Below are 15665 nucleotides of genomic sequence, written 5' to 3'. Positions count from 1 at the left end.
CTCCGCTACATGATTATCGTTCCACTTCAGGCTGCCATTAATTACTACGTGGTTAATCCCCATCACAGCAGAAGCCTTTACGCTGGGTCTTCAATCATCTAAACTGCATGAGCAGAGTACACGGTTCCCTGTCTGGATATAGTGACTTCAATTTGCCAAATTATTACCATTAATGATAATATTGCCTGCAATAATTTTTACAGCTCAGATAAAACTAGTCTTACTGCAGAGTGGCCCCATTGGCCACTGGATGGTATGACAGGCTTCTAAATTTATTATTTTCTGAGTTGATACTAAAATATGATAGGTCCTAGTTCCGGGTTACAAAGCTAGTTCACAGGAAGCCACCCTGGTTATTGCGATGACTGGGTTTATTTGAACGTTACTGAATACCCCCACTTGCTTCCTGCCCCTCACCAGTGTCAGACGTTATTTTTCTAAATAAATTCGTGTCCTATTTCTATTAAGTGAGCAGCCTTATCAGCAAAACAGTGTCGTATCCATCAAATTACAGAGTGATCAATCCTTTGTTTCCTAACCAGCAGAACCTGCAACCGCTCTTGTTCAAAATATCCTTTGGGGTTTGTGTTCCCATTTAACAAGTTACCATTCACCAAACAACTAAGTTTCTCTCAGATGTGCCGTTTATTTTTTATTACGTATTGTGCACTTCTTGAGTCTCTTTTTCTTCACCACTTTCTAGCTCCATGGTCTAGGGCAAATTACTAGACCTCTCTGAGCCTTAGTTCCTTCATCCATAAAACAGAAATAATAAGACTCATGTCAGAGTTGTTGTGAGGATTAAATGAGGTCTTTGCGAAACTGCCTTTTATTTTTAATTAATTTTTTTAAGATTTTATCTTTATGTAATGTCTGTACCCAACACGGGGCTTAGGCTTATGTCCCCAAGATCAGGAGTTGCACACTCCACTGACTGAGCCAGCCAGGCGCCCTCAAAAGTGCTTTTTTAAATGATAATTTGGCATTCAGTACCAAGGAGATGTGATGAAGGTCTCTGTGAGAGGCCAGCCGGGTTGGAAGTTTGATATAGATCTGTTTAAACAATCTTGGCTAAACTTCGAGCCGCACTGTATTAGGATGCCTTGAGTTGGTTATTAATTAGTTGGGACCATGTTAAAATGAGGCAGCATATAATCCAGAGGTACCCCCAGCTAGGATTACCTGGATTGGTTTTTTGACTGTGACTGCTGATGTCAAAAGGGAAGAGAGAGACTTCTCCAACGACTGTATTCCTGGATGTGGCTTCTTCCCATTCTGGCCACCAGCATACACAGCCTGTTCCGTGTAGAAAAGAAGTGATTGCTACAAGGTGAGAACATTGGGGCTCCCAGCTGTGCACAGTTGGGAAATTAAAGCTGTCGTTACGTGCTCGGTTCACTTGGCAACAACTCTACCCAGGCCACGGATCTTACTAGATCTCTTTTTCTAGGTAGATTAGTTAAAAAGAGTGTATGCAGGCTCTCAGGTCAGGTAGACCTAGATTTGAACCCAGACTTTGCTGCCTGCTCATAACCTCAGTAAACCTCAATTTCCTTATCTGCAAATGGAAATAATAATAATAATAATGCTAATAGTACCTCATAGCCTTATGAATGAGCATTAATCAGAAAATGGGTATATACAGCAGCACAGAACCTGGCACCCAGTAAATAGCCAAGCCATGTTAACTTTTGGGTATGTGTACATTTATATTATCTCCTCTGGAGAGAACAGAATGAATAGACATGGAAACGCTTCAGCTTTAAATCTTTCCCCCATTGTTACTGGTCTGTAGATTTTACTGCTTTCTCTCAGCGGCAACCCAGGTACCTTTTCACTCTCACATGCCTCTTTGGTTCTCTGAGTGGTTCTCACCAACCTTCTGTCTTCAGACTCCTACCCCTTTAGGGGTATGCACCCCCTCCTCCATGAAGGCCTCTTTCCTAAGAACAGAGCTTTTTTAACTGGTTGGTTGAGTTTGGGCCTTGTGGAATAGGTATCCCTAAAATGATTTCTAGCAGCCTCAAAATGGTCTGCTTTGACTCTCTCTTTTTCTGTTGCAGGGAATGACATTCTTTCCTCCCTTCTTTGCTCTTAGTGTGTTGGAATATGTCCTTCCAATTTCTATTTGCAAAAGTCTTCATCTGAGGAAATTCCAATTCTTAATCTTAATAGTTGACTTATACTGAATCTTCATCTGCTTCAAAAAATATAATGAAATACTTAAAATGCATAAAAAGGTGAAAGAAAAATATAACAAACCCTCATGTACCCACCACTCAGATGATTTGCCTCCTTCATTTATATAGAAAGCTCAGCGTCAGTTAGAGCCTGATGCTCAGCATGGCCCATCTCTTGGTGTAGTGTTTTAATCCACTCCAGGGTGTGCATGTGCTTCAGCCAGTGTTAATTCAGCAGCCAGTTCTTTCACCAGAGTTAAAATTCAGCTCCTTGATTTGATGGCTTATTTTAAAAATCCTCAAAATACCAGGAGAGTATTTAGGATGGGCACCTGGCTGGCTCAGTCAGTAGAGCATGCAACCCTTGATCTCAGGGTCTTGAGTTCAAGCCCCACGTTGGGCGTGGAGCCTATTTAAAAGGGGGGAGGGGCACGGGGTGGCTCAGTCAGTTAGGCATCTGACTCTTGATTTTGGCTCAGGTCGTGATCTTGGGGTTGTGAGATCAAGCCCTGTGGATGGGCTCCACATTCAGCAGGGAGTCTTCTTGAGTTCTCTCCACCCCTCTCCCAACCCCTACCCCCCCGCAACAGGCACATATGCATGCTCTCTCTCTCTCAAAAAAATAATAATTATAAATAAACAAAAATAAAAGAGTATTTAGGAAACATCAACCAGAAAAAAACAGTAGTGAACCTTGGTATCCAAAGCACTCCATATCACCCTGTTGGGTTCATCATGTGCAATCTTGAGGTAAACATTGCCTTCAAAGAGGAAAACAACAATAACCATGGACTCCAATGCAGTATTTTATTGATGACAGATCTTACACATCTGCCTATTTGTTCTTTTTTTTTTTTAAGATTTATTCATTTTATTTTTTTAAAAGATTTTATTTATTTATTTGACACAGAGAGAGAGAGAGCACACAAGCAGGCAGAGCAGCAGGCAGAGGGAGAAGCAGGTTCCCTGTGGAGCAGGGAGCCCACTGTGGGGCTTGATCCCAGGACCCTGAGATCATGACCTGAGCCGAAGGCAGACGATTAACCGACTGAGCCACCTGGGCGCCCCCTGGGTTCTTGACAGTGGACCCCCTGAGGTGTGTACTGCAGGCAGTGGGTCCTACATCCCCCTCGACAAAGGAGAAGCAGGCGTGGTGACGAGTCCAGAACATGCAGCCTCACCAGGTCCGCGGAGGAGTAATTTGCCTCTTCTGGCTCATGGATGGATTTTTGACAGCAGATATTCACAATGTGTTGCCCCAGTTTTATTTTCTTTGATTTGAGCTCTTGTTCATTTCTGATTGTTCGTTCAGTAAGTTTATAAGTACTCTTACTTTGGGAATTGCTGAAAGCAACAACCTTATCCACTGATTAATAAAAATAATATGCTCACTGTAGAAAACATGAATAATTCAGAGACCTATAAAAATGAAATCAAATATCACCTATAATTCCACAGCCTAGTGATAAGCACTGTTAACATTTTGATGTATTTTCTTTCTGGTCTTTTCTATGCATATACTTTTTTTTTACTACAGAGATTATAAAAATATATTTTTTGGTTCCAATTTTCACTTTATTGAGATCATTTGCTAGTGTTATTAAATAGCCTGTAAGATGTGCTTTTCATTGGCATTATAACATTTCTTCTGGTGGCTGAACTGTAATTTATTTCATCATTTCCAATTTCTAGATGTTTATGTTGTTTTCAGTTTTTAAACAAAATAAGTAACACCATGATAAACTGCCTTAGAGCATCTTTGACCCTCTGGTTTTTCTGTTAGGGTCAGAGATTATGGTATGTATGTTGCCAGATGGTTTTCCAGAGGGCTGTACAGTATTACATCCCCTCCCCGCCACAGTATCGGATGGAGGTCCCACTGCATCTTGGTCAACACTGAGAACACCCTTTAGATCTTTGCTAACTGAGCAGGTGGGAAATGGTATTTTGTTTCCAACACATTTGAACTGCTACATCTTGTAATCTAGTTTTCTCTCATCACACATTCTGTGTGATGTCTTTTCTTCCTTTACTCTGTATGAGACCAGTGTTTGAAAGTAATGCCTCAGAAAATCTTACTCCTTTTCTGATGCTAATAGTAGGGACTTCTGATGAGCTGTGTGAGTTGTCGGACTGTATTCATCAATGTTAATAACCATTATCTCTCAGAATAAGCATTGGACTCCTCTAGGGAGATGAGATGGGTTATTAGACAGCCTACCTCTGCCCAAGAGGAAGAGACAGCTCCTGGAAATGGGGGAACTTCCGCTCTTCTGGCAGAGCCTTGTTTCCCTGCTAGAGTCACTGTATGTTGCTGGAGGAAACAGGCATTTAGTGATGTCTTTACTCCAGTGCATTCCAGTCCCCAGGTGTAAATTTATACGAGGTTTGGGGTTTGAGGGATGTTAGATGAGACTGAGTTAGAAATGTCCCAACCAGCATCCAACTCTTGGTTTTAGGTCATGATCTCAGGGTCATGAGATAGAGCCCCAAGTTAGGCTCTGGGTCAGCATGGAGTCTGCTTAAGATTCTCTCTCCCTCTGCCTCTCCCCTGACGTGTACGTGTGCATGCACATGCACGCTCTCTCTCTTTCTCTGTTTCTAAATAAATAAATCTTTTTAAAAAAAAAAAAAAAGGACTGTCCCAACTACATAGTCCTCTGGATCCAGAATAAGGGCCTATAGACGTTAATGGGGAGACAAAGAGGAAAAAGGTCAGGAAAGTAGGAATGGTCTGCATGACTCTTAGAACTAGGCTCTCTTTCATCAGTGAATTAATCTGGTATTTCCCAAATTTTAGTCATGTACCATCTTTACAGTTTTTTGCCACAGTCTGTACTATTATTTACCAGATGCATTTTAAAAAATGAACTTTTTAAAAAACTCAATTAGATTTATATTTTATTATTTTTTTTAAGGATTTTATTTTTAAGTAATTGCTACACCCAGTGTGGGGCTCAAACTCACAACCCTGAGATCAAGAGTCGCATGCCCCACCAACTGAACCAGCCAGGCGCCCCAGATTTATATTTTAAAGTAAACCTGTCACTTCTATAAATTAAAAGTAGAAAGCCGATTATCATTTGCCAAAAATGGAAAGTAACTTTAAAAAATAAACACAGCGAGAAACAAAACAATCTTTTTTTTTTTTTAGATTTTATTTATTTGTCAGCACCAGCAGGGGGAGCAGCAGGCGGAGGGAGAGGGAGAAGCAGGCTCCCCGCTGAGCAGGGAGCCCGATGCAGGACTTGATCTCAGGACTCCGGGATCATGACCTGAGCTGAAGGCAGTCACTTAACCAACTGAGCCACCCAAGCGCCCCCAAAGCAATCTTATTAATAAAATTCTAAGCCAGCCGATGTTGCTTGTAAATGTGTTGATCCTGAGGCTGCCCTCTCTTTGTTAAAAAATAGTCTTAAAGACTGAGTAGCACCAAATGAGATCGTCTCCTCTCGGCTAGCAGAAGGGCTTTAACAGAATGGAAAAGGAACAGCTCGTTCATTCTGGAACTCAGTGTTTAATGCTGCATATGGACTACCTAAAATTATCTCTGGTTCTGCCAGTGCTTTATGTTCTACTCTAAGGAATAGGTTATGTTGCCGTAAGAGATTAATTCTGGAGTCTTAGTGGATTGACACAACAAAGGTTTCTTCCTTGCTCATGCTACATGTCCAAAGTGGAGTTGAGTGGGAGAGGGGGGCAGGCCCTGCTCCACGCAGCCACTCTGTTTCCCAGGTGAGGGAGGTGCCACCCTCTGGCTCCCCGGCAGTTACCAAGGTAGAAGAAAGCTTATAGAGAGAACTCACACCTTTCTTGTCTGCTTTGGCTTGGCACTGATTAGCCTCACTTCTCTCCTCAGCCCATTGGCTGGAACTAGTCATCTGGCCTCACCTAAGTACAAGGGGGCTGGGAAATAGGAGCATGTGGGATATTTGGGAGCATTGCGATCTTTACTACATCTGTCTCTGTAGCATAGTGCTGGTCCGTATGCGTCTGGATGAGGAACGGATATGAATGTTTTTTTTGTTTGAAAAAGTAAAGACTGTGTATGAGGTAATTTGTCATACGGTTAATATAAGAAAGTGAACGTGGTCAGACGTATCAGATCATTCCTTGGTAACAATGTCTCCTTTATTAAAGCTTCATCAAAGAACGGTCCAAAGTCAACGCAGTTCCTTTGAAGAATAAGAAGGCCTCCAGTTTCCATGAATTTGCCCGGAATACCAGTGATGCTTGGGACATTGGTGATGATGAGGAAGAGGACTTTTCCTCCCCTCCTTTCCAAACTCTAAACTCAAAAGTTGCTCTGGCAACCGCAGCCCAAGTCCTAGAAAACCACAGCAAGCTGAGGGTGAAACCAGAACGCTCCCAGTCAACAACATCCGATGTTCCTGCCAGCTACAAGGTCATAAAGTCCAGCAGTGATGCTCAGCTGTCCAGAAATTCCAGTAAGTCCATCCTGTTCCCCTCTATAGCCTCAGCCTTTTCAGCAGAGTGCATTCTAAATACACAGTTTTTCTTTAGGGCATCACTCAGATCTTTCACTGGATGATAAAACGTGAAAGCTCAAGCCTGTCGTACAACATCAGTGACCTGATGGATCATAGGCTGTACTTACTCCTCCCACCTTGAGGGCTCCCTGGGGCTTCAGTTCCTGACGCCCAGCGTTGCCTGCCATTCTCTTCTTCCTTTCCTATACTTTTGCAGTTTGGTTGCTTCACTTTGCTTTAGACTTGGTCAGGTTTAAGAATATTGACTGGCATATGTAAAGCTGGTGGTGGCTGAATTCCACAAACGTTTGGTGCTGTTGGCTGGCCACCTCAGCCCTGGGGAGCACCCACAAGCATCGGGCTGGCTTTTTCCTGCTTCCGAGGGATGGAGCAACGTGGGCCTGCAAGCCCTGTGTCACAGCTCCCTGCCCATGAGGTGGGAGGGGCGGGAGGGGACACCCCTCCTGTTTCTTTTTTTCAGCAACTGGTCAAGGTGATGGTGGCTTTATCCTATGTTTGGGGACCGTCAGTGTACTCTTTTAAGCATCCATGGCTGTATGTAATGTTGCTCTAAGGGGTTTTATGGAAGCCAGTTATTCTGAGCTGGAGAGGGAAGTGTCATCATTCCAGTGAAAGTTAGAACAGCTGACTGGGAAAGGGTGAAAAGGAAGCAGAGGAACGGCAGAGCCCTGGAGTGTGTCCCGACTTTCGTTCTAAGGGAACAACTTCTCCAGTTTCAGAATAAGCACATGGTCGTGAAATTAGGCCCTAATGCCTTCAAATTATTCCACGGCCACTTACCATCACGGACTCAGGGCCATGCCCACGTGGGCATTCGCTGTTGGTAGACAGAGCGGCCATAGCTGTAGGCTCTTGGAAGTGTCTGTGTACTGTGACTGAGGGTCTCCAAGGGTCCCATTGTGAGGGAGGTCCCCGCCACAGCCTCTAATGAAGGTGCTGCACTTGTGCAGCCAGGACTGTCCAGAACATTCCCTTTATGAGGTTCCCTCCTGTGAGCGTCATCCGTTAATCTGGGCTATCAGAGGTGCACATTGCTCTCTAGGCCCCATGTGGCACGAGGCACCCCAGCCGAATACCCTGTGGCAGACAGCATTTCCGTCAGCCTTCTAGTTGTGCAGGTTGCGGAGTGTTCATCATTTAATTCTTGTCGTGACTACTGCTTTTTAAGGCCCAGACAGTTGAAGAATATGAAACAGTCATGGAAGGACAGTCAGAATTTAAAACTGAGTTTTCTTTGTGGTAGTAAAATAAATAAGGGTTTTTGGAGGCAGACAGACTTAAGGTGGCATCTCAGGTCTCACTAGCAAATCACCGTTAACCTCTCTGAGCTGCAGTTTCGTCCTCCATAAAGGAGTACCAAATCTCTACCGTATGTTGTAAGAATCAAATGAGAGATCCTAGGTAAATGTGACCCACCTGATGTCTTAGACATAGTAAGAGCTCAATAAATGTCAGTCCATCACCACTCCTCTCTCCTGCCTACCATCTAGGTTAGAAATGTCTAGAACCAGATGTATGGTTCTGCTTGAGTCTGTATTCCTGTTATTTCAGTCATATCCCAGCAGGATTAAAAGCTGGTTCCTCTTGGTGGGAAATGTGGGAGCACAGAGGAACTTTAGCCTCCCCAAACAGGATTGTGCCGTGGCTCTTGATCCTCTCAGCCCTTGGGGCTGCCATGTGGGGCCTGGGGTCTCAGGTCAGCAGCCAACTGTTTTTATCGCACACGCTCTCCTGTGTTGTCATTGCGCACGTGCTCTGTGATGTGGAAAGGGAAGGCAAACACTGCCTTAGGCTCTGCTGCCCCCAAACTCAGTATTAGGCATGAAGGAACGTTCTAAGTTGGGGTAGAATGGAAACATTTGGTTTCCCTCCGGAGTGGCCAAAAAAGTGCTCAGAGTTGCTACGGCATCCGGAGTCTCTGTGAGCACGGAAGGCGCCTTGGTAGGATGTGATCACAAGGCAGCCCTTCCTCTGGGCACATGCGTGGGGCGCAGCTGGCTTTGCATTACCGGCCGCCCCTCAGCGGGCACCTTCAGGCGGCGCGCCTGCAGCGGGGCCAGTGCTGAACAGTCAGCGTGGCGCTCCTCCGAGGCCGTGCTCCACGCGCCGCCCGGTCTCCTTTTCACTCTCGCAGGTGATACATGCCTGAGGAACCCGCTCCACAAACAGCAGTCACTCCCTCTCCGACCCATCATCCCCCTGGTTGCCCGCATCTCGGACCAGAATGCGTCTGGGGCGCCCCCGATGACTGTCCGGGAGAAAACCCGCCTAGAAAAATTCCGTCAGCTTCTCTCCAGCCACAACACTGACTTAGGTGAGTCCCCGTGAGCCCCCTGGGCAAGGTAGGAGCTCTTGGTGACCGGAATTCTCACAGAGAGACCTGGAAGCTATTGCTCTTTATTCTTCCTTGTTTTACTTTTCCAGCATCACCTGATCTGATGCCCATTGCAGTGACATGCCGGTATTAAGTCAGAAGTACGTTACTAGAAATTAGGGACCAAATTAGGTGGGACTGGATTCTGTGGCCCGTAGACCATAGTGCAGCTATTCTGGCTTCGGTCTCCCCTACCTCGAGGCAGTTCTGACTGAAACCCACACTCACGGGTCTGCCTTTTCCCCTCTAAGTCTGCTCTCCGAGCTGACTGCATCACCACCGCCGAGCCGCGTCTTGGCCACCCTGCTGCTCGGGGTTGCTGTTCGGGGCTCCTTCCCTGTGCTTGTTGGTAGCCGCTGCTCGTGCTGGTGCTGGTGGTCTTTCTTGAACGGTGGGAGGAACCAGGCAGTGCCGGCTGAGGTTCGTCTTAGGGCCTTGGTGGGAAGGGCTAATCCAACGCAGCTGTTATCTGTTTGCAGATGAACTGAGGAAGTGTAGCTGGCCAGGGGTTCCCAGGGAGGTTCGACCTGTAACCTGGAGACTCCTGTCGGTGAGTTCTGCCCACTGTGTAGAGAAGCGTGAGCCTCACACAGCCCTTCTTACCTGATGAGGTTCGTCTGGACACGTTCATCTTACTGCATAGACTTCTCCAGTCCCACTGGGTACGGCACATCTGTGGGACTGTCCTCTTTTTTTCTGTGCATGAAGAAACACGCTCTTGCAAGCTTACACACATATAGAAGAGCACTGCTTTTCCCTGTGGTCACAATCTCACGTTCTCAACAGCAGGGAGAAAGAGTGTAGTGAGCTGGGGATCCCGGCACTTGTTTGGACCAGCTCCCACGTTCCCTGGACTTGCCTCCTCTTCCAGTAGGAATAACCAGAGTGGGGGAGAGCCACTCTGCGGCCGTGAAGGGCTGAGAAATGGGCCTCCCTCAGAAGCCTGCACTGGTCCTACTTTCCCTAAGGACAGAGCACTGGGCCAGCCCCTGGGATAGGGACACTAGGATTTCCTGAGCCGTCACATTCATTCATCCATCTAGTCAGGAATGATTAAGGGCCCGCTGTTTGCTGGGCACAGATAGGTGGCCATGAATAAAGCACAGTCCCCGCTCTCCAGGCACTGGCCGTGGGATGTAGTACATAAATGTTTGTGAGAGGAAGGGCCTGTCTCCTGAATGCTCCCCGCCCCCCAGTCCCACAACCGTGTTATCAGTGCCTGGGCCACTTCCAGGAAGGGCAGGTGCAGTGAAGAGTAGATTTGGTGAGAACGGAAGGGGAGCAGGAGATGCAAGAATGGAGAGTGGGATCTAGAGCAGGGGCGAGGAGGGAAGTTGGCCTGGAGTTTGGCCAGGCAGCAGGTCCCTGCCAGGAGTTCTGTGTCTGTGCATTGTCGCTGCTATGTCCCAGATTACATTCAGCTTCCTAAGCTGGGAATTCTGACTGTTACCGCGGAAAAGATTATGTGACTGGCCCGGACGTACACAGCCTGCCGCTGAGATGCGTCATCGAGGTGGCCATATTGCTGGGATTCTTGGACGTATTACCTTGCACACATGCAGCCCTCAGAGGCCTCAACTTGGATCCCATTCCCTCCCGTTGACCTACATGCATTGTTCTGCCAAGCCAACTCCCGGAGCTCTGGAGTGCAGGCCCGCTGAATGCGCGCCCCATGCGGTGTGGGGCCACGGGTGTAAATAACCCTGGGAAAGCGGGCCTTGCTTCATCTGCCCACGTGTGGGGCTCGTTGAAGGAGGAGAGGGCAAGCACTGGGTGGCCCCGACCCAAGAAGGGATGACTCTTGTCCTCTTGGCAGTTGTCCTTCCATTCCTTCCACAGTTTACAAGCCACTCCTCAGGCTAAAATAAAAAATTAAGGATTCATCCAACCAACGTGTGTCCCCATCTGACCAGCAGTCCTGTTTGTAGGGCTATCTCCCAGCAAACACCGAGAGGAGGAAGTTGACCCTGCAGCGGAAGCGGGAGGAATATTTTGGCTTCATTGAGCAGTATTATGACTCTCGAAATGAGGAACATCACCAGGATACCTACCGCCAGGTACAGTCGTCACCCTTTGTGGTTACTAGTCATAATGGTTTGTCTCCTGGGAGTACTGTCATGGTGCAGGATTTCCAAGTCTTCGGGCTCTCGTGTGCTGGTTAGGAATTAAATTTATTCCTAGAACTGCTTCCCCTCTTTCTAATGAATAGCTCTGATTTTAGCCATTTTAAATAGATTTTTTTTGGGGGGGGGCATTAATCACTGGCAGTGCTTCTCAGACTTTAATGTGCATACAAATCACCTTGATAAAAGCCCACCTAAGGATTATGATAAAACGCAGATTCTGATTCAGTGGGTCTAGGGTGAGACCTTCACTTCAAACAAACTCTCAGATGGTGCCAGTGCTACTGGTCCCCAGACTGCAAGTAGTAAGGGTCATGGGGCACAAAGTGAAAGATGAGCTCGCCCAGGAGTGGTGCAGTCCCTCTGGACTGTGTGACATTAGTGTGTCCTTCTGGCAGCCGTAGCGCCTTCTCAGGGCCCCTGTCCGTCTGTCTGTCTGCAGGCACAGTAGTTACCAGCAGGCTCGGCAGGGAGTGTCCCGTCATCCTCACAGCGGTCCCTGCAGCCTGCTGAAAGAGGAGGGGAGGAAGAAGAAGGGGAGGGGGTTGACCTCAGCAAGCCTCGGCAACTGAAGTAGCCTCTGCTGCCACTGACACAGTCCTTGGGGTCGTTAGACTGGGTGCTGAGACATCCTGAAGCTGAAACCAACTGTAGTGATCTCTTTAGTAACAGAAGTGAGGACTTCCAGTGCCAGCTCCCTTGGGCTCCCCATCCTGGCACATGAGTTCAGCCATCAGAGCCCTTCCAGTCCTTGGTGACTGCTGAGGAGGAAGATTCTGAAGGAGGGGTACCCATTTTGATCGTACCTGTTGAGTAAGTGCCAGCCCAGAGTGAAACAGATTCCAGAGCAAGAGGAGAAAGCGGTTGATCCTCTTAGGTTGTGAAGCCTATTGCTAGTCGATGTGAGTGGTTTATTTGGGGAGGTTTCCTCACTTTCAGTAAGCTCTCGCTCTCATGGAAATGTATTCCAGATGGACAGGTGGGTTTCACTAGACTTTTTTGGTGTGTCTGTCAGTTCTTTCTAAATATAAAATGTGCTCTCACTCTTACTCCCAGTTCCTAAGAAAATAACTTCTCAAAAGAACAAACTGGCATTTGTGTTTTTAGACCTGACTTCTCTTTTTCAGATTCACATTGACATTCCAAGGACAAATCCGCTCATTCCGTTGTTCCAGCAGCCACTTGTACAGGAGGTGAGGGAAGTACTTAACGTTCTGGGCCCTTCTCCCTACCCCCGTCACCACCACCCCCCCCCCGCCCCGCCGGTAACCCCCAGAGCACCTGTTCCGCATGGCCGTGCCCTAGCCCTCCCTCCAACCGTGGGCAGGTTGACGGCCGATCGTGGTAGTGCCTCATGTTCAGATATGGAGCTGTGGTCCCTGCAGAGCACATTCTTGGGCTTTCTCATCTGCTCTTCTTAACAAACCTAGGGGCCAGGTAGCGCTTTGAGAAGTTAAGGGACTTACCCGGAGTCTTACAGTTACCTGGGAACAGAATGAAGACTAGAACTCACACCTTAGAATTCCTAGTCCTGTGTTTGCTCTTTATCACGCTGGGGCGGTGTTTGGTTTTATTGCAGTAAGTATACATAACATGAAAGGTACCATTTTAACTGTTTTCAAGTGTACAGTTTCAATGCCATTAAGTACATTCACACTTGGACAGCCATCACCACCACCCGTCATGAGGACTTCTTTCCATCTTCCCAACCTGAAACTCTGCATCTATTAAACAATAATCTTTCATTCCCCAGCAACCACCATCCTACTTTCTGACTCTGTGAATTTGAGTATTTCGGGTACTTCAAATAAGTAGGATCATATGTTTGTCCTTGTGTTACTGGCTTATTTCACTTGGCATAATATCTTCAGAGTTCATCTATGCTGTAGCATGTGTCAGAATTTCCTTCCTTTTAAAACTGAGTAATATTCCTTGTGTGTGTATAACACATATTGTTAATCCATTCGTCCATCCATCTGCAGTTGGGTTGCTTCCCCCTTTGGGGTATTGTGAATAACACTGCTGTGAACATGGGTCTGCACATACCTGTTTGAGTCCCTGGTTTAAATCCTTTTGGGTATACGCCCAGAGGTTGAATTAGTAGTGATATCTGGAGACCTAACAGGCTAGTGAAGCACATGGAAGGTTTCAGTGGGACTATTATTTTTTGACCCAAGCAGTAATTATAACCGTCTTGAGATTAGGGATTTCCTTAGCAGCTTCACGGTAGCGAGGACACTGGGTGTAAGTGCTTTCTGAACTCCATTTTCAGTTATCCTCATATAGAGAGGGATGGTGATAACATGGCTCAAGATAATTTCTATTTGAATTTAGATTATATTCATAATTTTATTGGTGGGACCCCCTCATGACTTACCAATAACATAAAGACAATTTTGAGGGTGACACCATTATTTTACCTCTAAGATTCAGCTCAGAGGAAGCTAAAAATCCACTGAGGATCCATTTGTGTCTCTCATTGTTTCCTCAGCTCAGCCCTGCTTATCCCTCACTTTAACTTGGAGATGTTCAGCAACTTCCCTTTCACCTCTGCGTGCTGACTGTAAACTTTGAGACAGGGAAGTAGTTTGTTGAAAATGCTTTTCCTAGTAGTGGAACATGAATACAAAGAAGGAAACTCAAAGTATATTCTTTCCATTTTTTCTTGAATCATCTTTACATCTAGCAGGCTATGGTCAAAGAGTATTACTTAATCCTTAAAATGCCAACCAAGGAGCAGGGAACTAACACTGAATATTGAAAGACTTGCTTTGCATATCTGAAAGATACTTGAGAATTGACTATAATAAAAATTACCCGTACAAGTACAAGAGGTACAAGAAAAACCTTTAGGGATTATCCTCTTCACTCCTCTCTACAAGGCAAGATTATCTCAGGCTGTTTCTCTGTCAGGAAGATTCCCTGGTCTCCCCTGGTAACCAGGCCTGGTGCTCTTCAATTTCCATGTCTTCAGCATCTTCACTTGTACAGTGTTTGTGCATCTGCATTGTCCCATCCTTACCGGAGAGGGATTCTCACAAGTCTCCTGACCATGAACTGCTAGCTTCCAGGCACTTGGCCATTGTTAAAACCAGTCAGTTGGGATTTGTGTATTCACAAGGAGCTGATAGTGTGGAGCAGAAGCCCTGGTGAGTCCTTCAGAACTAACAGAGATGCCCAGACAGACATAGGCCACCGGGCAGGGGCTACTTGAGATCTTCCTGAGCATGGTAGTCTAGCTTGAGCTTCTGTTTCAAGGGAGGGAGGAAAGAATTTAAAAGGGCCTCCATTAGCATATTGGGCCTAACACAGGTGAGGTTGCCACACCCTTCCCTCGGCCCCATAGAGCAAGTGGGCAAGTCTGGTGGAGGCAGAGAGGCCATCTCGCTTCCAGGCAGGGCTTTGTTCTCATTGCCTGTAAGGGCAGGAGTGTGGACAGTGGGTGTGTTTCTCAGCTCCCTCTGCCAGCTGGAAGGCAGACGCAGCATGGGGGCTGGGAAACATCCTTTATTATGTCTCTGGATTCTCTACTTCTCTCCTGCACTAGCTCACCAACTCCAAAACCATACATGCATTTCCTTGCTATTGTTTTCCCTGGGGGTGGGGGGTGGGGTTCTCCCTTGCACCTGACCTCTGGGAAGGCCTCTGCAGTCTTCCCCCAGAAAACCCATGCGCTGTGGGGCCCCACTCATCTCCCGTGCCCCTGTACGCGGTCACCATCAGCTCTGCCATTCCTCTGGTGTGGCTCACAGAGACATGAGGCAGCCCAGTCAAAGCCAGTGTAAAGAATTTGTTGAACTGGGGAGTTGCGGTCACCAGGATGAAGCCAGGAGATAAGCAGCATCAGAGAAGATGGGGCGGGAGGCGGGGGGAGGACTGAGAGGGCCTAATGAAGGCAGAGGGACCCCAAAAATCTTTTCTTTCTCCCCACTGTAGGTCTCTGGCCTCTTGTGGCTAATATACTTAACCCCAGCAGCTTTCCCATGGAGGTCCAGGCTGATTTCTCTGTTCTCAAGTTCCCAGCTGTAGGATTAGGTTTATTTGACTTCCTATCCCCAGCGAATGTCCGGGTTGCATCCTGATACACGAAGTGACTTCCTGCATTGACAGTCTGTCACTGGCTCCCAGTCAGGCAGGGCTAGAAGTACATCTAAGTCTACGTTTCTTTCTGTCTCCGTGGGGAGAAAGGAGAGCGTGGTGGAGAGGGTGTTTCCTCTCCACCTCCTGTGATGATAAAAAAGATTTAGAAAAGGTATCAGAACTAAGGGGTTCTACCATCTTGCTTCTGGAGATGGAGAGCCAGTTATCTACAAATGAGAGTGTAGTGGCCTTGTCAGTGCCATCCATAGCAGACCTTCTCCTCAGCCATTTGTGTCACTGTCCTGCCCTTTTCCCACTTTTAGATCACAGTGACCGCCTACTGCAAAGAGAAACAGAGGGCAAGAACTGTCCATCCCTGCTTAAAAACAACCAGCTT

At 46.8% G+C, this 15665-nt stretch overlaps 1 protein-coding gene across 2 annotated transcripts in view; it reads left to right on the top strand.

Annotated features, from left to right (window-relative positions):
- Nucleotides 1-15665, top strand: part of TBC1D22B (TBC1 domain family member 22B) — a 70923-nt gene that overhangs the window by 18796 nt on the left and 36462 nt on the right. The window contains exons 1-6 of one of the 2 annotated variants that reach the window (XM_028120580.2): nt 877-1330; nt 6321-6628; nt 8826-9005; nt 9545-9615; nt 10994-11122; nt 12316-12381. In XM_028120580.2, the coding sequence (XP_027976381.1) occupies nt 1212-1330; nt 6321-6628; nt 8826-9005; nt 9545-9615; nt 10994-11122; nt 12316-12381 (873 nt within the window). In that variant the 5' untranslated portion in view covers nt 877-1211. Of the gene's footprint in view, nt 1-876; nt 1331-6320; nt 6629-8825; nt 9006-9544; nt 9616-10993; nt 11123-12315; nt 12382-15665 lie in introns of those variants that run through there. The other variant, XM_028120583.2, reaches the window with a different exon arrangement.

The sequence above is a fragment of the Eumetopias jubatus genome, unplaced genomic scaffold (assembly GCF_037043125.1).
Source record: "Eumetopias jubatus isolate StellerSeaLion01/CBP00866 unplaced genomic scaffold, mEumJub1_p1.0 scaffold_6, whole genome shotgun sequence".
Taxonomy (NCBI): Eukaryota; Metazoa; Chordata; class Mammalia; order Carnivora; family Otariidae; genus Eumetopias; species Eumetopias jubatus.
This window is presented reverse-complemented; position numbering and strand designations above follow the sequence as displayed.